Genomic DNA, 25,762 nt, shown 5'->3' with positions numbered 1-25,762 from the left:
AACCCTACAGCTAATATATTTAATGAGAAACTAGATGCTTTCTCCCTAAGATTAGGCACAAGACAAGGATGTCACCTCTCACCATTCCTATTAAGCATTTTACTGGAAGAGCTAGTAATGTAATAAAACAAGAAAAGAAAGCAGAAGGTATAGAGGTTGGGAAGGAAGAAATACAACTGTTTTTATACACAGATGGTATGATTGTCTATATAGAAAATCCAAAAATCAAGTACTGGCACTCAAGTGATTATTAGCAAGGTCACAGAATCCAAAGCTAATACATAAAAGTCAATTGTTTTCCTATACATCATCAAGGAACAAATGAAATTTGAAATTAAAATAACTGTCATTTATATTGGCATCCCCAAAATTGAGGCACTTAAGAATAAACCTAACAAAGTGTATATAAGATCTATATAAGGAAAAGTATAAAACCCTGATAAAAGAAATCAAAGAAATCTAAATAAACAGAGAGATATTCCATGTTCATGGATAGGAAGATGCAATATTGTTAAGATGTTGATTTTTCCCAACTTAATGTATAGATTCAACACAATTCCAATAAAAATCCTAGCAGGTTATTTTGTGGATATTGACAGAATGATTCTAAAGTGTATATGGAGAGGCAAAAGACCTAGAATAGCCAATGCAATATTGAAGAAAAAGGAAGAGAACACACTACCCAACTCCAAGACTTAATATTAAGCTATAGTATTAAGTGTGGTATTGGCAAAACAGTAGGCAAATAGTTCAATGGAACAGAATAAAAATCCCAGAAATACATCTTTACAAATATAGTCAACTGATTTTTGACAAAGGAGCAAAACCAATTCAGTAGAAAAAGGATATTTTTTTCAACAAATAGTGCTAGAACAAGTCAACATCCACATGCAAAAAAATGAATCTAGACATAGATCTTACACCTTTAACAAAAAAGTTAACTCAAAATAGATTACAGACCTAAATGAAAAACAAAAAATATAAAACTTATGAAAGGTAACAGGAGAAGACCAAGGTAACCTTGGATTTGGTGATGAATTTTTAGATACAGTACCAAAAGCATGATTCATGAAAGGAAAAATTGGTAAATTGGACTTAATTTAAAAACCTCTGCTCTGCAAAGGACATTAAGAGAATGAAAAGATAAGCTGCAGACTAGGAGAAAATATTTGCAGAACACATTTGACAAACCACGTGTATCTAAAACATACAAAGAACTCAAAATTCAATAAAAAAAAAAAATGAGCAAAAGAACTGAACAGACATCTCACCAAAGTCGATGTCCAGGTGGCAAGCATATGAAAAAATGCTCAACATCATATGTCATTAAAGAATTGCAAATTAAAACAATAAGATATTGCTAAAGATCTATTACGTTGGTGAAATCCAAAGAAATGACAGTGCTAAATGCTGATGAAGATATGGAACAATTGGAACTCTTCATTCATTGCTGGCGGAAATGCGAAATGAGACAATCACTTTGGAAGACAGTTTGGCTGTTTCTCACAAAGCTAAACATAACCATAAGATTCAGCAATCATGTTCCTAGGTATATTTACCCAAATGAGCAGAAAACTTACATCCACACAAAAACCTGCCCATGAATGTTTATCTCAGCTTTATTCATAATTTCAAAAAACTAGAAGTAACTAAAATGTCCTTTGAAAGGTGAATGGAGAAACAAACTGGTAGCCTGTACAATGGAATATTATTCAGTAATGAAAAGAAATGAGCTATCGAACCAAAAAGAAGACATGGCCAAACCTTAACTTCATATTGCTTAATGAAAGAAGTCGGTCTGAAAAAACTACTTAGTGTATGATTACAACTATATGACATTCTGGAAAAAAGCAAAACTATAGCGATAGTAAAAAGATTAGTGGTTGCCAGGGGTTTGGAGGGAGGATGAAGGGTTGACTAGTTGGAGCATGGGATTTTTAGGGCAGTGAAATTATTCTGTATGTTACTGTAATGGTGGTGAAGTCATTATACATTTCTCAAAAATTATAGAATGTACAATACAAAGAGTGAACCCTAATGTAAACTATGGGTTTTCATTAATAATAATGTGTCACTATTGGTGCATCAGTTGTAACAAATATACCACATTAATGCAGGATGTTCATAATAGAGGAAACTGTGAGCAGAGGAAAGAACAGGTATTTGGGCACTCTGTACTGCTTAATTATCTGGAAACCTAAAACTGATCTATAGATAAAAGTCTAGTAATTTAACACACACACACACACCCACATCCACACACACCCACACACACACACACTCACACACACACACACCCACATACCAGCATTAAAACAGACTGGAAAGGGAGGAGAGTTCTTCCAACTTCAATGTTTTCTTAGGTATGCCTCTGCTTACGTTAAATACAGATAGCTGTTAGGAAACAGTGGATGAAACTCTCTTTTCATGGAGGGGCTGCACCTTCCCATTCACACAGGCCGGAAAGGGACCTCAGAACCCCAGCCAGAATGGGGCTTGGGTTCAGGAATCTGATTAATGTTTCAAGGTCAGATGTACAATTTTGTGTCCTCTGAGAACAGCGATCATTTTGAGGAAGCCAGTGAGAGATGGACAGACCAGGTCCTCTGACCTGCACCCACCAGTCCCCCCAACTACTCTCACCAAAGATGACCTGGGAAAATAACAATGTATGTTAATTTGCATAAAGAAACTCTGGAAAGATAAGAAATGAATAAATGTAGTGGAAACTGGACAGATGGGAAGCAGAGTAAAAATGAGACTTCACAATATATATATACCTTCTTATATGTTGTTTTTATTTTTGAATCAGATAAATACATTACCTATTTAGATTTTAAATAATAAAAATGAATATTTATTAGCACTGTTTATGTGAGCAGGAAAAAAACACAACTTTCGTTAACCCAGCTTAATAGGTAGATTTTCAAGTAACACAATTTTAGGCAGAGTAAAAGTAAATATTGAAAGGCCAGGGAATGCTGAGCATTTCTCCTCCTGGGTTTTTGTAGCTTCTTTTTGACTCTATCTTAGAGTCAATAGTTTCCCTAGAAGCTTGAAGGTTTTCTATTTCAACAGTTTCTTAAAATTGTACCAGTCGGGTGTGAAAGAAGCATGGAGGTAATTATGGATAGGGAAAAGATTAGAGTGGTCTTTTTTATTAGTAGACCATTTATAGTTTGGGGACTCTCTGGATGCTTGTATCTTTGAAGATGTGTCTCTGATGGCTGACATGGAGTCTTTCTTTTTCACTGATGCCCTAGACTAAATTTACTCCAACAATGTTTCTTTCTTACTTGATCCAGGGAACTGTAAATGGGTCCATTTGGGATTTTTAGCTATCTGGAAACTAGGAACAACTGGTTGCATATGTTCCCTTAGCATTGTTTTTAAATCTTTGTCTTGCTGTAACCCATCTGACATACACTCATCAATCGTCAAGCTTCCTGAAACAGGGTGCTCAGAAGAGCGAGGAAGCAACAGCGTGCAAGCTTGGGAGGAATGTGGTCACAGGTAGTTTTAAAAGATTTTCCAACAAATTCTGATTCTCTCATCTAAATGAGAATCACCGCTTTTGGAAATCACTGGACTAAAAGTAGAGACTCCCGTTTTTCCAGTTATTGGGGATTCTATATCTATGGATATAAAAAATGTTCTGGTAAGTAACTGGTGCTTAGAAATATTTTTCCTTGTCTTGTTATAAGAATAATGAGGGAGTACTATATAGTGTTGGAAATTTCTGCCTTCTAAGGATCATGTCCTAAAAGATAAAATGGAAAATAGGCAAAGAAAAGTAGAAAATGAAATGTCAGAATGCAGAGGATGCTGTGATAAGTATACTGGATTAGGGGTGCAAACCAGATTAATTTCAACAAGTATATCCTTTATAGTCCGAATCAACCTGAAGAAAAACACATGCAAAATTGGGGACCTGAGGTCTCTCACTTTTAATTTTCCCTCATTAGATCCTATTTTGTCATTGTTCATGACATGGGTAAAAAGTCTTTTTTATTTTCACCTAAGCCCTTGAACTTAAGACATACTCTTAGTTTTCTCTCTGGTTTGTTATATTTTGTATCAGGAATAATCTCTGGAGTTGTGCTAGATAATTTTCGATCAGTAAAGTAGATATTTTTGAAGCAGTTTACCATGTAGATGTGAGTGAAACTCCAGGACATGGGACTTATACTTTTATCTGTTTTGAAGTTATCTGTAGTGGAGTCATTCAGATCATAGTGGTGATAGAGGAGGCAGAAAGGCAGAACCCAGATTAAGTGATCTCAGTATTTCTTTAATACTTGATTTAAGAGCAGAGGATTTAGTTGGGGATCATATTTTTACATCTAGCTGAAAATGTGTAGTGTATTTCCTGAGTGTGAGCAATCTATCAATTTAAAGTTTACTTCTTTAAGGCCATGAATTCTAAACGCTCTTTCAAACGCTAAAAATGATTGCCACATTTATCTTCTTGTATGTAACTTGGTGCCTGAAGCACATTTAAACTTGAGAACCCACGTGAATTAATATTTCTGTATATTGTTAATGTTTGAAAATTCAGCACAAGTTTGTTTCTTCTGGATTAATAACTGCCTCTTAGGGTGATAACAAGGGATTTATTGAAATTATGTATCATTGAAGGTTTCTTTGGTATTAAGTTCAGACTGGGGAGGTTTAGAATTAGTAGTTTTTTTTTTTAAGTTGATAATTTGATTTGGTGTTCACAATAATGTGTAAATTAGATTATATTTTCACTCATTTGCTAGCTTTGTTCTGAGTTTAGAGATGTTAATAAGTTTATTGTGAGTTGGCACCTCATGAATGCATAAGCTTTTATCACATTGGGTTTATATTACCTGTTTTCCTTTAAAGATCAACCTTGAAACAATGATATTAATTAGGCTTATGCCAACCTAGACATAATTTGCATGTGGTGCATTAGGAAAACATTGAGTTTTCTGATTCTGCAGTGGAAATGCTGGCATGAAAGTTAAGATACCTGAGAAGGATTACTTTACCTTTTTGGATCTTATTTTCCTGTTCTGCAAGTTGCAGGTTTTAGACTACATAGGTTCAAGGACCAGTTCAGGACAAAAGTTCTAAGATTCTTTGATTCTAAAATTGTTTGTAATAGCTACTACAAAGCAGAAGTAATTAACTTGCTTTTTTTTCTTGAGTTCTTTATTTCCCATACATTTGTTAAAGAAATCACATACCTATTAAAGCTCAGTGGAAGTTTTTGATTTATTTAGTGGCATAATATCTATGCTAATACATTAAGCAGTGCTTGCTTCCTTTCAAAAGAGATAAAAGTATTTTTGCTGATCCCGTGCTCATTGTTAAAGAATTGGGGGGAAATGCGTAAAGAAGAAAATAAAAATCATCTCCACGTTTTCTCTGTATTTTATATATACATATACATAGATACATACATATGTACAAATGTACATGTATACATAGCTATTATATAATTTTGTATCCTTTTTTCACTTGATTAAAAAGTGAGTATAGCCTAATTATAACAAACATTTTAATAGTATCATCTTACTACATTGTATGGCTATTACATAAGCCTCTGCTTACCTCTTCATTCTCACCTTAAAATTTTTTTCCTTTGTTAGTTTTCAAAGCAATATTTTGGTACTCTGTCATTCCTCAGAAGTGAATGTGATGTTTTAAACTGTTTTATTTGAACTCCTTACCTCTGCCCCCTCCTTGCCAGCACCACTCCACCCCTGCTGTCATCCCTCTGTCCTGTCCCACCTCCAACTTCTGTCCTCTTTCTGAACCTCTCCCCACCCTTTCCCCAACCTCCGGCTATTCCCTCACCTACATTTCACCTGCTTCCTCTCTACTGGCTCTTTTCTCTCAGCTTATTGGCTGGCTTGCCAATCTTTAAAAAACAAAAACTCTGAAAGAACCTCTCGATGTATGTTCTATTCTGAGTTTTTGAAGTACACCGTGTTTCTTGTCTCTACCCCCTTACCTCTGTTCTCTTAGTCTCCTGTCATCTCTTTTCTGCCTTCATAGTTTTTTCAAATACCTATCTTTAAGCTCACCAGAATCCTTCTGATTGTCAAATATTGCATCCACCCTTGTCCTGTGTGCCCTTTCTGACCCATCTCACATACTGTTAATTTCTTCCTTTTATAATTACTTTTTATTTTCAAAAATAATGTTTATTTTAGAAAACTTAGAAGTAAAATAAATCACCACTGTTTGCTGTATTACATAGTTTTTCTTGACATTCTCTCATCCCTTCATTTCCATGAAACAATTTTCTTCTGCTGTATTTTTTTTCTTTCTCTTCTCATTCCTCAGTTTATTGGTAAACTTTCTTTCTCCACCTATCCTTTAAATAGTGGCCATTCTCCATTGTTCTGTCCTTGGCTTTATATTCATCTAACTCTATACCTTCTCCTTGGATATTTTCATAATGGTCTTTTTTTAAAAAGTTAATACCTGTACATACACATCCACTCACACAATAAAATGTACAATACACATGGTAAATTTCAAAGCCTATAATTTTTACAAAAAGTAATTTTTTTCTAACTTCTCTCTAGAGTAAACCACTGGTATATCCTAGAGAGATTATATGCATATGCTCGTGTGTGTGTGTGTGTGTATTATATGTATGTATTTATATATTATTACTCATTTAAAATTATTTCTATATAAATGACAGTATACCCTTCATACTGATTTACATCTTTTTCTACCTAACAATATGTAGGAGATCATTTTATATCAGTATCTAGAGATCTATTATTGCATTCTTTTTCATCTGTATTCCCTTTTCCCCTACCACACATTTTTTTTTCACGAAATGTCACTACAACTGATGCAAAGGATTTTTCTACCTTGTCCATCAGTTTTTTTAAAAAAAGTTATTTATTTAAATTAGTTTCACGTATACAGTACGTTGGTTAGACATCTATATAGTTCATAAAACGATCCCCCCAATTGCTCCCTCCCTCCCCTAGTCCTCCACAAAGCCATCACATTCATGCTAACTGCATTCTTTCTGCCGTGCTCCCCATCCCCGCCACTACACCACATTTTATGTTGAAAAATTCAAACTTGCAGAAAGATTTTTTTAAAATACAATTAATAGTCACCTGTATATTTGCCTACCTTTCTTTTTTTCTCTTTTAAATGAATCGTTTGAAAGTGAAATTATGAGTCTCATGACAGTATATTCCAAAATTATTCAATGTCTGTTTTAATCATACATTATCGCTATCCCTTTATTACACCCAAGAAATTTAAGATCAGTGTGGTATTATTTAATATAAAATCTCTATTTAAGTTTCCACAATTGACCCCAAATATCCTTTATGGTATTTTTTCCTCTCTCTAATCTAGGGACCAGTCAAGAGTGAAGGCTTGCACTTGGTTGTCATTGGCCTCTTTTTCATTTCACTGCTATTTAAATAGATGAGTACTAACAGGATCTTTAGGTCAGATCCTTTCCTGAAGCAGACTTAAATATCTTCTAAATATAATTATTTGAGCGTCCCACTACCAACTCCAAAATAGCACGTCCAAAATGAACTCAGTTTCTTCTCTCAAATATATTTTCCTCCTGTATTCCCAGCTTAATTGGAATGTTATTATTCAAATGTTGCCTTAACAAGAAACCTGGGAGTCATCCTAGCCTCTTCCCTCTTTGAGACTGTATGTGCTACTCGCTTTGCCTGGAATTCTCTGCCTACTGTGTCTACCTTGTCCAATAGTTCATCTTTTAAGACCTAGGTTAAGTTTTACTTCCTCTGGCAAACCTCTGACCCTTTTTACTCCAGACAGAATAAGATGTGTCTCCAGTAGGCTCTGTACCCTGTATGCCCACCTAGCCCTTTAGTTATCACTTTGGGTGGGAATTGTTGTTTTATGTATCTGCCTCCTTGATAAGAGAGTGCGTTTCTTGAGTTAATATGGACTTAATTGTTTTCTGTCCTAGGTCTAGTAACACAGTACTGGGCCATAGTGTTTAATGAATATTTATTGAATGGAAGAATATGTTTATAAATAGTCTTCCCTTTACAAAGTATAAATAAAGGTTTTTCAAAGCTCAACTCAGTTTAGCATGCATTTGTCGAATTCCTACTATGTGCATAATTTCGTGCAGTAGTAAAATTTTCTGCCTTGCAGAAAGGTTAGAGTCTAATTGATAAGACACAACCACTATACTAGAAGCTTAAATAATACTGAAAAGTAATCTAATTATTGGATGAATGATTCAGGCAGAAATGTCAGGCAGAAGAGAAGTTAGTGAATGTTTTTGAGTACTTTCTGTGTATTAGTTAACTGTCCTCTGTGTTTACAAATGTTGTTTCATTTAATCTCTATTATAACTTTTATTTTTCAATGAAGGAATTGAAGTTGAATAGTCCAAGATCATATAGCTACTAAATAAAGATTTGAACCCAGAACTGATTGACTCCAAAAATATGCTCTTAAGTGTTCCAAAGGCAATTTAGAGTTATAAAGTAGTATTGTAAAAAAAAAAAAAAAAAAAAAAATTATAGTATCTCGCCACAACGAAAGGTTACATAATCATTATAAATCATGTAGTTGAGGAATATCTTGAAAAAGTGTTTATGTGTTTATGATATAATGTGAAGTACTAAAATATATAAAAGTATGATTCTATTTTTTTGATGTACGTTTTTATACAGTAAAGATTGGCAGTAATTCTTCCAGAGTTGTGGTATTATGGACTATATGAATTTCTTCTTTGTAGCAATCTATTTTCCAAATTCTCTATAATGTACATAAATTTTTATAATCAGAAAAAAAAGATCATTTTTAAAAATAAAGGAAGGCTTAATTAAAAATCAAGCAGAACTTATTTAAAATATTAATTATTAAAGTGGAAAGGTTTCCTGTTGCCTTTCCCTGCCTCTGGGGTAGAACTAGCCTGAAGCATCCCAGACAGATAAATGGTTTCTGTTTTAAGGTCACCTCGCTTAGGTAAGCTGCTCCCCCTCTGCCTCACAGCCAGTTCTGTTGCCCAATAGCAAGTGGAAAAGGAATTTTCTCTTTCTATTATTTTATGAAGACCTGGTCATGAGGGACACTGCCAGGTCTTGTGGAAATTTTTACTGTATACAGATATTTTTTTCTAAAATAAGGGCCAAATTTAATACTCCTCCCTGGAAGAAAGAAATTGAATGCTCCTGATTGGGCTTCATGTTCTACTTTACAACAACATTGAAAGAAATAACAAATACCAATACTTAAGAGGAATCAAAAAGGAATAGAAAAGCATAGGCTGTTACATGTTTCTATTTTCTTTTAAAAGAAATATTCTTTGCATGATGTTTTTCTAGCTCAGCATATATGACTAACTTTTCTCATTGGGATTTAGCACACTCTAGTGGACTTTTCAGGTTGTGATTTTTATTGTTTATTTTCTTTTTTATAACATGTCAAGTTATTTTATTGGACAATTCAATGATATCTTTACTAAATAGTAAAGTTTGTCTATTTATTTGAGTCAAGTAGTAACCCTAGTAAACAGGACTAACTATAGGCCAACTGGGTTGTTGTACATTTTTATGTGGTTTCTTCAGTAGAGATAAGAGAGGCTTTTATATGGAAATTTTTTCCCAGTGACTTTCATCTTCTCTTGGGTAAAATGAAATTATAGGGAGGCCAAAACATAGAAGAATACTGGTGGTTTTCCTATACCTCACGCTCCTTTGTTCTTATGATACATTTTATGTTTCCCTTTTAGGACTTGAGAATTTTATATAACACTTTGTGTAGAATTTGATCATTTGTGTATAAACATTTTTATGTCCTATCCTGATGGATTGTTTTTGGAAATAGGTTTGTACCTGAAAAAAAAAGTAATTTCTTATTTCGTTTTTGCAGAGCGATGGTGAGGATTTTAATTACATCATTGCATTTTTCCTTGGAACAGCAGCCTGCCTTTACCAGGTAGGTTCTCTCCCATTTTTAGGAAACACTGTTACGTTATTATTTGTTCCAGGTATCAGTTCTAATAATTGCTGATGTCTGAGTATTTTGCTTCTTTTAATTTGAGCCTCTGTAAGCTTTGTGACCTACATCTCCATTTCGGGTGGATGTAGATCACCGAGAACTTAATGTTAATTCTGTCCTGTGTTGGGCTTCATTGGCAACATATCATCTGCCAATGGCAGTAAAGGCTATTTCTAGATTTTGTGGTGACTGGTTATTCAGCTTCTAGACTCTGTTTATACTCCAGGCTGAGGATTTTGTACTTTCAGGATAATCTTTGAATAGGAAATAGCAAAAGCAGGATTTTAAAATATTTAATTTAGCAGTGATAATAGGATGGATTGTCAGAGCAAAGGGATTAGAAGCAAGGAAATTAGTTGGGAGGTGATTCCATTACTTCAGGCAGAAGGTAATGAGAGCCTAAGCTATGATAATGTCAGTAGGGATGGGGGGTGAAAAGGAAATTGAGAAGGAAGACTGCTAGACTTGACAGGACAGATATGAAACTTAGGGAGGAGGGTTTGTACTGGGTGATAGGGAGATGGATACTCATATTTCCAGGAAGAGAGGAGGCACAAATTTGCAGAGAAGGGAGAGGTAACCATCTCAGTTACCCAAATTCAAGGATATCTTTGCTAAAACATGTTAGAACCTTTTAATCTAACTTTCATAAGAGACACAAATCTCTGGTTGCATTTTAAAAAGTTGGATTCAGAACTGAACATATAAGGGCTACCTAAAAAGTAGAAGTCTCTAGTAAAATATTTTGAACATACACATTTGTCTTTTATGTAAAGATATATTAAAAATTTCAGTGACAGGGGTGGCTCCATAGTGTAGTGGTTAGCACGTCTCATCTGCTTTACATGCAGAAGGTCCTGGGTTCGCCCCCCAGGTGGAGCCACGGACCATACCCTGCAGGATGCCAGGCAACCCAAGTGCACCAGGGTGCCCCGGGTACACGCCACGAGCGTGCGAGAGGGGGGCAAAAAAGAAGAAAAATTTCAGTGACCCCATTTTTAAAACCTCCTAATTTTTCTTAATCATTTATATTATCTTCAGAAATTGTTTTTCTATAAAATTCAACGTAATGAATGGCATTTCATGCAGGAAATGTAAAAGCATATATTTGCTAATGTCACAAGTGCTTTAACTTTATGAAGTATTCTTGTGTAGATTTTCTGAACTTTAATCTCTACAATCCTGTTGCACTGAGAATATTATCTAATTTTTTAAATCTAATTTTTGAAAATGAGAAATCCGAGGCAGTTTCAGTATTGTCCAGAGATCACACAGCCTGTTAAGTGGTGGAGTCAGGACTTAACTCCGAGTCTTCTGATTTTAAATATTGTATTCATGTCACTATATTCTGGTGTCTTCTAAGCAAAATTCCTGTATTTATTTAATTTTTATAATATGAAATATTTTATAACTCTTACATTACGTCATATAATTTTAAAGTAATGTGAGGTAAATATTAACTTTAAAATAATTTCATGAGTAATTATTCTCAAAATATTCTTTTGACCGTTTTACTTTAATGAAATAATTTTAAATGCTAATAATAACAGCAAAGTATATTGAGCTCTACTTTGTGCTAAGCCCTTTACATTCCTTGTACCATTAACCCTTTTCCCATTTAGAATAAAAAGTGCACTTGCTGCCAGCATTAATTTAGTATCACATGTAGGAATACTACATTTTCTAGGATTTGACATTTTCAGTGATCGAGAATTCCGATAGTGTGTAAATGGAAATACCACTACTAAAAACAGAATGCTGTAAACGGAATGATGTCATTTGTTTCCAAAGACTATCGATATACTAGAGTGATGCAAAAATAATAATACAATCAAGATATTTCATGGCAAACTTTGGGAGTAAGGTTAGGACTGTAATCCATTAGTTATCTCGGAGTAAACACAGCCACCAGTGCCACTGGCAAGTGTTCTCCAGGTAAGTGGTAAATGGGTTAAATCCTCAGAGAGTCACACGCTAATCTTATTAGCATCATCATTTTTCACTGAGGCCTACACAGTTATAGGCAATGACTTGAACCCAGGGCTGTGTGGCTCCAGAGCCAGTGTCGTTGCCTATAGATAAGCACAGTTACATTTCCCTTAACAGCTGAAAGAAGTTCTAGCAGTTGCCTCGTGGTGGAGCAGCGTCACTCAGGTGTTCTTATACTTGAGAGAAGTAAGCAAATTCATGCCTAAAAAAAGCAAAGAACTATTTTTCTTTCCATTGACAAGCATAGAACTTCATGCTTTCCAAATATGCTGAGTACAGTGGTAATGCTGTTTTTTTTTTTTTCACAGTAAAACTTAAGTTATTGTGTATTACCATATGAAATGCTCTATCTCTAGTCATCAGGATGTTTTTAATCCCCTTTAGATCACACCTCAAAGGCCACTACCACATGGCCTGTTGCTTTTTTCTCCAGGCTGTGGGTACTTAAGAAGGCACAGAACTCCACCAGATATGAGTAATCTTGATATTGGTAATTTCAAGTAATAACCAAAGGATATAGAAACTAGAGACTATTCCTTTTCCCTCAACGTTTTATTCTGAAAACCTGCAGACTTACAGCAAAGTTCTCAGACTGGTACACTTGGAGTCACCAATTGTTAACGTTTGGAACACTTGTTTTTTTTCTCTCTTTATGTGTGTTCATATAGTGTGTAATTTAACTGTTTATAAAGTTGCAGAGAAATATGTATGTGTAAAGTTATTTTTGTTATTAAGCTTTTATTTTGAGAATGTTATAGGTTCACATGGAGTTGTAAGAGAGATCCTATATAACCTTTACCTGGTTTCCCCCAAAGATGCCATCTTGCGAAACTATAATATAATATCACAACTAGGATATCGATGTGATACAGTCAAGATACTGAACATTCCTATTTGCAAGAACCCCTCAAGTTGCACTTTTATAGCCATATCCACTTCCCTCCTGCTCCTTAATCTCTGGCAACCACTAATGTGTTCTCCATTTCTATAATTTTCTCATTTTTAAGTACATTATATAAATGGAACCATGTAATGCGAAACCTTTTGAGACTGGAGTTTTTTTACTCAGCATAATTTTTTGGAGATTTATTCAGGCTGTTGCATGTATCAGTGGTTTGTTCCTTTTTATTGCTTAATAGGATTCCATGGTTTGGATGTATCATAGTTAATCATTCACCCATTGAAGGGCATCTGAGTTCTTTTCAGTTGTTGCCTGTTGTAAATAAAGCTGTTGTAAACCTTCACATGCAGGCTTTTGTGTGAACGAAAGTCTTCCTTTCTCTGAGATAAATGCCCAGGAGTGCAGTTGCTAGGTCATGTGATAGGTGCATGCCTAAATTCTATTAAGAGACAGACAGACTGTTTTCCAGAGTGGCATACCATTTTACATTCCCACCAACATGTGGGAGTGATCCAGTTTTTCCACAGCCTTTCCAGCATTTGGTGTCATCACTGTATTTTATTAGCCATCCTGATAGATATGTCATAATACCTTACTGTGGTTTTAATTTGTACTTAATGGTTAATGATGTTGAATATCGTTTCATAAGCTTGTGTGTCATCTGTATATCCTCTTGGGTAAAATGTCTGTTCATGTTCTTTGCCTGTTTTCTAATTGGATTGTTTGTTTTTTAGTGTCTAGTTTGAGAATTCTTTACATATTCTAGATCTGTTGTTTGCAAATACGTTCTCCTGCGTGTAGCTTATCTTTTCACTCTCTTAACTGAGTCTTTTGCAGAGCAAAATGTTTTAATTTTGATAGAATTCATTATATCAGTTTTTCATTTTATTAATCATGCTATGTTGTCAAGTCTAATAACTCTTTTCCTATCCCTAGATGCTGAAGATTTTCTCCTGTTTTTTCTAAAAGTTTTGTAGTTCTGTGTTTCTGTGTAGTTCTGTGTTTTACATTTAAGTTCATGATTCATTTTGAATTAAGTTTTGTATAAGATTGTATAAAATGTGAGACTTAGATTAGATTGAGGGTTTTTTGTTGTTTTTCGCCTGGAGTCAGATGGCCAATTGTTCTAGCACCATTTATTGAAAAGGCTATTTTTTCTTCACCAAGTTACTTTTGCATCTTTGTCAAACATCAGTTGGGTCTATTTTGGGCTTCTGTGTTCTGCCCCATTGATCTATGTGTCTATCCCTCTGCCAGTACCACATGGTTTGATTGCTGTAGCTATATACTATGTATTAAATTCTATTTTCTTAATAGTTTTAGAGCTACTCCAGTTATCTGTTTCATAACACATGAATTGCGGTAATAACGTGTTTTATGACATAGCGGTCCACTTCATCTGTTATCAGGTTCACGTGCAGTTGGTTGCAGTGTCCTCTTACTGTCCTTTCGCTGTCTGTAGGATCTGTAGTGATATTGTTTCATTTCTCATACTGGTAATTTGTATCCTTTTTAGTCAGTCTTGTTAATTTCATTGGTCTTTTCAAAAACCTGTTGTTTTATTGTTTGTTTCCTATTTCCAATTTTATTGATTTCTACTCTTACCTTTATTATTTCCTTCCTCATACTTGCTTTGGGTTATCTGGCTCTTCTTTTTCTAGGTTCTTGAGATGGGAACTTAGATAATTGACTGGAGAATTTTCTCTTTTGTAATATGTAGATTTAGTGTCATAACTTTCCCTCTTAGCACTTCGTTATCTGCATCCCATAAATTGTGATGTTATATTTTCATTTTCATTTAATTCAGTGTATTAAAAAATTTTTTTCCTTGTGGCTTTCTCTTTGACCTATGGATTATTTAGTATTATGTTCTTTAGTTTCCTAATATTTGGAGATTTTCAAATTGTCTTTCTATTATTGATTTATAGTTTGATTCCATTGTGGTTGAAAATCACACTCTGATTTCAGTTCTTTTATATTTATTGAGGTTTATTCTATGGCCCAGAATATGGTCTACCTGTTCTAGGTGCACTTGAACAGAAGAACATGTATTCCACTGTAGTTGAGTGAGTGGTCTGTAAATGTTAATTAGATCCTTTTGGTTAATAGTGTTTTTTTTCTGTATCCTTGCCGATTTTCTCTCTAGTTCAGTCAGTTTTTGAGAGAGGGGTATTGAAGTTTTCAGTTATAATTGTGGATTTGTGTATTTCCCATTTCTGTTCTGTTAGTTTTTGTTTTGTGTATTTTGCAGCTCTTTTTTTGGTTCATATACATTTAGGATTGGTGTGTTGTCTTGGTGGATTTATCATTATATAATATCCCTCTCTGTCCCTGGTTATTTTCTTAGAAATATTTTTATATTTATCTGATATTAATGTAGGCACTCCTTTATTTTGATTGTTTGCGTGATATATCCTTTCCTGTCCTTCTACTTTCAGCTTGCCTGTATCATTTGAAGTAAGTTTCTGCTAGACAGTAGAGTTGATTTAGGTTTTTAAACTCACTCTACTAATCTCCATCTTTTAATTGCTGTATTTAAGCCATTACATTTAATGTAATTATTAATGTTACTGCTTAAAGCTGCCATCTTATTTTTTGTTTTCTATTTTTAAGTTTTATGTGTTCTTTTTCCTGTCTTCCTGTGGGTTACTTGAACATTTTTTTTTAGAACTCCATTTTTATTTATGTAAGAGTGTTTTTGAGTATATCTCTTTGAACAGCTTTTTAAATGGTTGCTCTAAGTATTGCATTTATATGTACTTATCATAGTTTTCTGATGTTGTCATTTTACCCATTCAGGCGAAGCATAGAAACTGTATATCCCTTTATGTCCCTTTGTCCTTCTCTATTTATAATATAATTGTCTTAAATATTTCCCCTACATATATTTAGAATCACATCAGACAGTGTTATAATTTTTACTTCAGCCATTGAACATAATTTAGAAAGCTCAAGAGGAGAAAGAGAGTCCATTTACCTGTAGTTTTCCCTACTGTGGTCTCTTTGCTGTCCCAGTGTTCCATGGTTTCTTCTTTTATTTCCTTTCTATTTAGAGAACTTCCTTTAGCCATTCTTTTAGGGTACATCTCTAGGCGACAAATTCTCTTAGTCTTCTTTCACCTGAGAATGTCTTTATTTTCCCTCTTGCAAGATACTCATTACAAAGAGAAAAATAGTCACTTCACAGTGGAGAAACCTGTCAGACACCACCTGACCAGGAGATCAGAGTTAACATCATCAACAATAAGACATATTGCTTATCACCTCTGTGGTATTCTCACCAAAACTGCATCCTCATTTCAATCTTGAGAAAATATCAGACAAACCAAAATTAAAGTACATTCTGATCAGTACTGTTCAAGAGTTTCAAGGTCATGAAAAACAAAGACTTAAAGAGCTATTACAGATTTGCAGAGACGTGACAACTAAATGCAATATGGAATCCTGGATCGAATTCTAGACCAGAAAAAGGGCCTTAGTGGGACAACTGGCAGAGTAAAGTCTGTAGATTAGTTAATAATATTGTACCAATGTTCATTTCCTTATTTGATGATTATACTATGGTTTTGTAAGAGTATAACATTAGGGGGAGCAGGGTGAAGGGTATACAGGAAATCTCTACTATAAGTCAGATCATTTCAAAAGAAAAGGTTATTTTTTTTTTTCAACTTTTTTTACACAATGCATATCACTTAGGTAAAAAAATAAAAAAGGACTTCCAATTCATTTTGCTTGGATAGCAGTCTTCCTTTTAAGTAAACAAAGTCCTAATTTCTATATGAATGAAACACATTTAACAGAACGTTTCCACATTATTTCCGCACTGTGGCAAACACCCTAAGACCCTTCCTGTACTGAAGGCTGGATACAATTCCACAGAGACCTCTGCTTCTTTCATAAGACTTTGTGATCACATGTAATTCCTGTTTTACCAGGTTGAGAATTTTAGATACCTTCTAGAAAACAGTTCATTCAACAAATTTTTAATGAGTACTTTCATGTATCAGGCACTGTTCTGGGCACTGGAGATAAATGAGTGAACAAAACAAAAACCTCTCATGAAGCTTTGATTCTATTGGAAGAATATAGATGACAAAATAAACATTTTTAAAGTATGTTTATAATATGGGAGGAAAAATGAAGCAGGAAAAGGCAAATGCCTTAGGGTGGGCAGGGGGAGTACTTTCTTTACCTTATCTTCTAAAATAGTTCTCATTGCATTCTCTGTCCCCTTTTTCTGTTTTATCTTTTTCAGAACATAACTATTTGATATTATATGTATAAAATGTTTATAATCTTTTTCTCTCCACTAGCATGTAAGCTCCATGTGAACGAGGCTTTTATTTGTTTACTTAATACTAGGGAGCAATGCCTGACTTATAGCAGGCCCTCAAATGATTTCTCCCTCAAATCTTCACTCAGATCCTGCTAGCTTAATTCATTGCACTGAATGGGAGATCAGGAAATATTTGTTGGTTTCAGTAATATTCAGATTCAGTTATAGAAGAGTCCGTTTTGTTAAATGGCTTATTTGAGCTTTTTCTACTTTCCTGGGGTGAAAATGAGAGATGGAACTCTGTCAGACTCTGAGAATGTGTCTTAGTTTCCTGTCACCTTGAGGAATGTCCAGCCTATTTGCTAGGGAGTCATCCAATTATTCCTCCATTTTGAATATGATAGAAAATGCTTTTTCTTTTGAAAAATGAAAACATGAAAAGCCTATTTTCCTTTCAAGCTGTGGAGCTTTCTTAGCTGAATATCTTGATGTTACATTATCTGTCTGTTGATGAAAAACCCCCTTATTCCACTCTCATTTTTACTCTGTGGCCTGTCACAATTACATAGCAGAAGCATCTATTCCTTTTCCTATAACCCTAATCATCTTTCATTTTTATATTTTGAACAGTGTTATTTACTTGTCTACTATACCAGCTGGCGGAATGTCAAATCTTTTTTGACTTTTGGCCTAATCTGTCTATGCAACATGTATCTCTATGAACTTCGAAACCTCTGGCAGCTTTTCTTTCACGTGACTGTGGGAGCATTTGTTACACTACAGATCTGGCTAAGACAAGCCCAGGGTAAGGCTCCTGATTACGATGTCTGACACCATCCTTCAGACTTATTGCCTTGACTTCTGGGGGAAAAGGAGGGAGCATATCTTAACTGCCACTGTGATGAAGAAACTGTTCACCACAAACGAGAAGCTCTGCTTTCCTCCTCTCCAACTGTCCTTTTTGTTTTAAGTCAGCATGGCATGCCTGTGAGCATGCAATATCTGCCAGGCAAACTCCTCTCAGAAGAATGCTGGCCATGAGGTTTTTACTCAGAAGAGAAGACTTCTCTCTGCAGGGCTGTAAAAGTGGGAGACCAGTCAGATGCCATTGGAAGACATGACCAGCAGTCCTGAATCCTCACTGAAAAGTTCAGTCAGAAAATATTGATCTTTTGAGGATTAAGCAGGAACTCTACAACCTGGGTTTGCCTTTGTGAGGCATTAGTATAGACCAAATAAAAAGATGCTGTAGTAATTAGAAAGTTTATGTTTAAAACATTACTGACTAAATATCAGATTATTTGCACATTTACGGTACCATGAGTTTATCAAGCCCAGGATGGTATGGAATTGGTTCTTTTTCCTTTTATATTTTTGCTTGAATCTTAACTCTGGGAATCATCTGATGTAGGAGAGGCTATGGTGAGCTCATCTCTGGAACATCACAAGTATTGAAAATAGAGTGACATATGTTTCCTCTCTAGACTACGTTGGTAGTTTCTTTTGAAATCACTTAAAAATATGATTTATTAGACTATAACTAATAGCTTGTTTCTCAAACTTTAATCACTTGAGAACTACATATACTATTATTTTCTTAATATTTATCTTTTAAATTTTTGAATATTTTAAAAAGGAGCTAATTCTATTCTGAGTGGAAAACCAGCATCAGTTTACCATAAATAAAAGGTAAATACAAAATAAATAAAATCAAAGCAAAAAGTGTTACTAAATTCTAGCCAAATGCTAATGCCTGCCAAGGCTCTTAATCCCGGAAGCCTGCTCTTTACTTGTTGCAGCGAGAGAGATGTTACCCAGCACCAAATGGGGATCTCTCTGCGGAATTATCAGGAGGATAAAAATATAAATATATATATATAAAGGGAATGACATTCTCACTGTGATTCAGTCTTGTCTGATTCAGTTGCGTACCACCGAAAATCATCTTGTGTGCCACAGGTGGTATGGGCCTGAACTGTACTGAGATATCAGAGGGTGACTTTTCTCCCAGCAACTCTTATTTCATGGTTGAGGAGTTAAGTACCCAGTATATTAGAACTTACTTGTTTTTTGATAACTTGTTTTTTGATAACATTAGAAAAATTGTTCAAAGAGTTATGAATTAATATAGGAAGCATTGTTTTGATTCCATTAGCAAAATGTACAATTCTGCTGGTTTTGGAAGTCATCTTCATGCATGATTTCCTTTTGTTTTTTAAAGGAAAGATTGTAAACAAGGAATTCATAAGGTACTAAAATTCGATATCTAGAAGAAACAGTGGACCCATTACATGTAATTCATGTTACAGGATATATTTATTAAACAGAAGAAATAGTCCAGAGGGGTAAAATCATTGAACTGCCTTGTTTGCCTGAATCAATATACATATGTAGGTATGTCTACAACTATAAAATCTTGCTTAACTAGGACTTTTTTTTTTTGCTACACTCTCCTTTTAGGAGAATGAGGCAAAAAGAAGATAATAAGTTTATGATATCAGGGATTTATTTAAAATAAGAAACTCCAATTTACTTCAATTTTCTGCCTCAGACAAAACTCCACAGAAATTATGTACGTTCTGAGAGATACCCCAAGGTACCACATGATCCTAAATCAACAAAATAAATTTGACTTATGTTTGGCATTTTGTACTTACTGAGCCAGGAAAGTGAAGTGGCTCAGTTTAGAAAGGTTTTTCTAAACTGATGGTTAAAATAAGAACAGTTTTCTTGTAAATAGTCAATTAACCAGGAAGTTGGAACATTCTGGTTAATTGCGATTTTGCTATAGATATTTTATAGCTCAGTTTGGTTCTCCTTATCACTGAATTATTGAGTTATAATGTTTGGTGTTTAGATCCATTCATCAAGGACACTTGAAAACTCACCAGCTATCTTTAAAGGCTTAATTTGTTTGGTTTTGTTTGTTTGTTTTTCACCAGCTTTTTTGGAAAAGAGGATGTTTACATCTTAATGTAAAAAAAATGAAAACAGGTATAAATAAGGTTTTATGAATAGAAATGCTTTCTTTCATTATTTGAAACATGCATCTCTGAGTGTTTATATTAAATTTCCCTGCGTCTGTCATGTTGTTTCCAAAGAAACTATGCCATGGATATAAAGAAGCCCTTAAACTCTTGAGAAAGAATCACGTGGGCCTGTAATGTGTATGATAGTAATATCTCGAATTTATGCTGCAGTTTTACTTCTAAGAGCAGGTCTGCATTTACCTCATCATAACAAGGTTTGTGTTGTAGAGGAAGTAGTAGTTGCCCTGTTATGAAGGGGGAAACTAAGGTTTTCAGGGGTTAATGACTGACCCGGGGTCCTAGAGCCACACACACACACAATCTCAGCCCAGAGCTCCAATGGAAACTAATGAAGATAACTAAAATTATATTCAGGGAATATGTCTCTTCTTGGTAAAATCAAGGAATTGGAGACTTCTTAATGAGCTCAGGACTGCTATTATTAAATCTAGGTGTATGATATCTTGAGGTAATTCTGAAATACTGCTTTTTGATTAAGGGCAAAGATACTCTCTTTTATATCCTATAAGTAATTGCAATATTTGCTTGTTTTTTGATCCGTATTTGAAATGTAATTATACCTAGCCTCTTCCCCAAAAGATTTTGAAGCAGCATACCAAGCAAGAAAGGACATATATAATGATGTTAATAAACTATGAAAAGAAAGGGGAGAAAATCAAGATCAATAAAAATGCAAGGAAGGGTGAACACGTTATTTTCAGGTGTAAAATTTGACTCTTGAACTTCCCAGAAGTCAAGGCTAGAAGGGATATGAGTTTCCATTGCTTAAACTGTAAGTCAAAGCATGCCAGTTCCTTGGCAGACTTCTCCCTGAATTCTGGTGAAAATATTCGCGCTTGAGGGTCCTGTGAAATGTCAAAATGAATGAAATCCTCAATTATTTTATGCACATTTGTATATTTTGTTTGCCCCTTGGATCCTCAACATGTTGCCAGCTTTCAAAGGTTTTCATTTCAGGATATTTTTGTGTGGTCGATAGAGGATTTTGTACTCACCAATAAGAATTCTTATCCTAAGCTAAGAACATGTATCTGTGTTACAGCTTGAAAATCCATTTGAGACACATGCCTGGAGATGTGGATAACTTTACCCAACTTTGTAATTTCATAACTTATATAAAGTAATTGTGCTACCCTTGGATTAGCACATTTATTTTGAATTAAATGTGATATTTTTCACAGTGGAATCTAGTCAGGAGAAACGCACGGCTCCAGTTCTGTGGGCCATGTCTATAATCTCATTAGACTCCCGAGTGTTCACAGAGACCTGATTTATCATATGAGCAAGCCTTAACCGCCATGTCACAGAAGTGCTTCCTCTTGAGGTTGGCTGCCCACCAAAAGGCATTTGTTTGACCTTTATTCCAGAACATCTATCTACTAAGTAACCCAAGGACCTAACTCTGAGCTGTTGGATTTCCGAGAGACAGAGAGAGACAGAGACAGAGAGAGAGAGAGAGAGAGAGAGAGAGAGAAGGAGGAAGAGGAGGAGGAGGAGGAGGAAGAGGAGGAGGAGGAGGAGGTAGGGAGGGGAGAGAGAGAGAGAGAGTGTGTGTGTATGTGTGTACCTTCTGCATTATTTTAACAGACTTTGTTTACTTTAAGAGTTAGAGTTATAGAGTATGTGGTAAAAGAACAAATTATTTCAAAAGCAGCCCAAATTGAATGCTTAGCCCCACCACAAATTACAGGTCACTCTTCAGGGATGTTTTTTTTTTTTTTTTTTTTTTTTTTTTTTTTGTCTGTAGTCAAGCCTTTGTATTTTCTTCTGTTTTATTATCTCTAAGGAAATGGAGTCTTTCTACCAAATAACAGTGTAGTAAGTAAAATTAAACCGGATTTTTGGTTTAAACTGGCTTTAGTAATAATTCTAGCTAAAAGTTATTAAAAGACATCTCTCCACCTGCATAGGTTATGAATGAGCTTGTATATAAGGGCTGTATCAGCTGAGAAATGAACTCTTCTAGTGTTATTGAGTAGCGTTAGAGGGTTCTGATCACCTTCATCAATGTTCTTGGACTCCTGTTGAATGCTGGCAGCCTCCTGTTTGAGCATCAAGCTTTTCAAAAAGCAGCAGCATTGTGTGGCTGCCACTCTCATAACACCTCTTTCTTGAGTGGCCAGGCTTTCCAGGTTACTTTATTTAGCAGGAGAACTCACAGCATCGAAGCACTGCATGGTTGGAAGCCATGTGGTTTGTATCTTCCTTGCTCGTTAACAGCGAGTGGTGTTGACATGTGTGCACACATTTCTTCTGCATTGGCAGTGCTGGTGTGTAATAAATAGTCTCGGCACAATTGGAGACTGTAGGAAACTCAAGGAGAGAACAGATTTAGTTCTCAAAGAGTCCCTGAAAGCAGTACCCTAGCCTTACAAATTGTTCCTGATGTTTCCTTGGCAACAAACAGCATTTTCAGCCCAGCGTCACCCACGGCTCACATTTGCCCTTTTCTCCTGCATCCCGGAGCAGAGCAATGCAAGCGTCACATTCAGGCTCCAGCTAACAAGCAGGATTCATGCATTCCATTTCCCATGCGCTCCCAGCAGCCCCTCCCCAGCTCTGCCTTGGTCAGTTGTCTAATTCGTGCCAATGCTTTTCTTTGAGGCAGGTTGTCAAACCTTGTCTAAAAGTGAACAAACAATATTTTTCCCTCGTACTCTGAATTCCTCCAGTGCCTAGGACAAATGATAAGAATGGTCATTAGCACATTTCGTGGGCCGGTGCTAGGTCCTCCTATGTAGTTCATCCTTGTGGCATCTGGGGCTGGAAGCGGGTGGGGGAGACTCTCATTCTCACTCACGGAAACAGACTCACATTCAAACCTGGGATTCAGGTTTAAATGACTCAAAATTTGGTGCTCATTTTCCTGTGCCACAGAGACTCTCAGAAAAAGCGGATATGTGTACGGGGGCGGGAGGAGGGAGAGAGAACGAGAACCACCGGGCCTTCCTGTCACCGCAGCAGTGAGAACAGACAGAGCCAATGTGGAGAGGAAATGGCACGTGTGTAGGCTAAATATGTCTTCCTCACAGAAAGCTTCCATGAAGGCTTTCTATTTTATAGATGAAGCACTTGAGGCCTAAAGAAGTTAAGCAATTTGACCACAGTCACAATCTAACCCACATGGTGGCACCAGGATTTCTATCCAGATTCGTCTTACTCAGAACTCATGCTCGTAACCACCATGTAATAGTAATCTAGGCAACATGGAAATATGTTGAAACATATAAATATACATTGGAATGTGCATGTGTGTGTATTCTAGATTACTTTTTTAATAAAAGAGATCAGGTCAGTGCTAACTCCTGCAGTGTAAATGTCCTAGACTGAATAAAAGAGTTTCCTAAAATTCCTACAACAGTAACAGGACAGATGGCTACAAGAGATTTGATAAACCTTAAGTGTCTCTTAGATTTTAGGGCAATGAGGTATACAGTTTAGTCTTTGTAGTAAAACTAACTCATGGAATAAATCTTCATACAGAATCTTAAAGCTTCGTTGGTGATTCATGTGTTAAAAACACTTTCTAGCTGAAGGCCGGAATAGATTGGTTCTTTGCTATGAGTGATTTCATAGAAATTTTGCTTTAAGTGATCTATATATCTGAAAACATTAAACAAAAAACAAAGGTAACTATTTGCAATATCCAGTAGTGATTGTGTTTGGAGCCAGACTCCCTGGCTGTCCCTTTTACTGGCATTGTGACATCAGCAAGTCATGTAACCTCTGTTTTCTCATCTATAAAGTGGGGATAATAATAATTTGGGCAAAGCATTGAGTCAATGAACATGAAGCACTTAGAACAGCATTTTATCACACTGTAGTTGTGTTTGTGTCTCTTTTCCTTTCAAGGTAGTAAATCATTCAAACTGCAAATGCCCCCAAGAATAATAAAGCATTGCACTGAGCTTTTCAGGAATTGCCAGGTTAATTGAGGATCCTGTTGAAATATCTAGCAGGTAGGTAAGTGACCTGCCCTGGCAAGCTCTTGTGTGCAGACTTTGGGACAGAGCACATGGGACACTAGAAGAGAGAAGGGAATTGAGGGACTCAACGCTGGCCAAATGCCTGCTGTGTGTTAGGTGTTTTACATACCGAAGGTTATGTGAGCATGACAAAATCCACCTGCGTAAGGAAGCAGGATTAGGTCGCTGATGTCACACAGCCTGGGATTGGTAAACTGGTCTCCAGGACCCCAGTGTCCCAGGCACTGGAGCACTGTCAAATGGGGAAGTTGCCTCTGGGAGCCTCACCTCATCTAGTGTGGCCCCATCGTGCTTTACTTTGGACATTCTAATCTCATCTATCGAGCAGTCTTGGATGGCAGCCACCCTAGTGCCCACCACTCTAAGGGTATGTGTGTGTGGTTTGTGCATTAAAGGAAGTCAGGGGTGGGGAGGGCAGCCAGCAGCCTTCAACTCTCAATTTGGAAATATTCAGGGGTCGGGAATGTAGGAGCTCAAGACACCCTTAAAAAGCACAGATGCAACATGGCTTTCAAAAGATTAATCTGAAGTGAAAAGCACCCCTCATTCCCAAAAAAACATCCCATGTGAGCCAGGAAGTGCCATTCTAGTTAACAAAGTCAATGTAGATAAGCAAATTTTGCAAAATTGTAGAGTAGGTTAAAATAACCAGAGATGCTGACAGGCAGGTCTAAATTAGAAACTGGCTGAAGGGGGGTAGGGGGGAACGTGATGAGGGCCCCAATGGATTCCAGTGAGAATTCTTTAAATTCATGGGCTTAATAGACCAGTGATATGAAAGTGGCCTTGGGGATGAATATGTGCTTGCCAAGTGAGGGGGTGGCTCGGTGATGCTCACTAGCAGCAAATGGGCCAGTGAGGTTTGCCAGTGGGGATGATGCCTACTTTACCTCAGCCTTAGATGAATCATTTTCCCGTTCCTTATAGTCTTTTTCCCCCAACCCGTCTTTTTGGACCCTCTGCTTGCCCTGTGAGCCTACGTGGATCTCTACCCACCCCTTTCTACTGCATGGATCAGGGCCCTGGATAGGAAAGGACTCCCCAGGCCATGGTGCTGTCATGCACGGCAGCTGCTGTTACTGGCTTTGTGTCTGGAGGACAGTAATTTTCGCCTTGGTTTGAAGGGGATCTTCCCACAGATCACCCGTGGCACAATGTTGTCATCTCATTTGTCTCTGCTTTCGGCTCTAAGATCTTAAAATTCCTAATTCGATTGATTTCATTTGCAACATACATGTGGTCTGGCACTTGAAGATCAGATGAAGAGTTACACACACGTTTAGAATCAGAGAAGCCAGAGAGGAGGAGACCTTGGAGATAGTCATTCCAACGACCAGCTGCACTTGGCTTTGTTCTTGTGTCTGTCTTGCGAAGCAGTGACTCTGTGTGGGAAGGAAAGGTAGGCAAGAGGACAGCAAATATACTTATCTTCCCAAGACTAAGAGGAAGAACACCAGCAAAGGGCTTTTTTAAAAATCCGAAGCATTAGAAAAGCTACGGTCCACCTTGAGGAATGGCAAGCCCTCTGTTCTGCCAAGATCATCAGCACCTA

General features: G+C 36.1%; 1 protein-coding gene across 3 annotated transcripts in view; it reads left to right on the top strand.

The window, feature by feature from the left end:
* SEC22A (SEC22 homolog A, vesicle trafficking protein) overlaps positions 1-18,469 on the top strand; it is a 54,298-nt gene extending 35,829 nt beyond the window's left edge. For all 3 annotated transcript variants that reach the window (XM_016159380.2, XM_036219066.1, XM_036219067.1), the window contains exons 6-7: positions 9,880-9,945; positions 17,805-18,469. In XM_016159380.2, coding sequence (XP_016014866.2) covers positions 9,880-9,945; positions 17,805-18,005 — 267 coding nt within the window. In that variant the 3' untranslated portion in view covers positions 18,006-18,469. The remainder of the gene's footprint in view (positions 1-9,879; positions 9,946-17,804) is intronic.
* The last annotated feature ends 7,293 nt before the right edge of the window (positions 18,470-25,762 follow it).

The sequence above is a fragment of the Rousettus aegyptiacus genome, unplaced genomic scaffold (assembly GCF_014176215.1).
Source record: "Rousettus aegyptiacus isolate mRouAeg1 unplaced genomic scaffold, mRouAeg1.p scaffold_m13_p_4, whole genome shotgun sequence".
Classification (NCBI taxonomy): Eukaryota; Metazoa; Chordata; class Mammalia; order Chiroptera; family Pteropodidae; genus Rousettus; species Rousettus aegyptiacus.
Note: the sequence above shows the minus strand (reverse complement) of the source record. Positions and strands in the feature narration are given on the sequence as shown.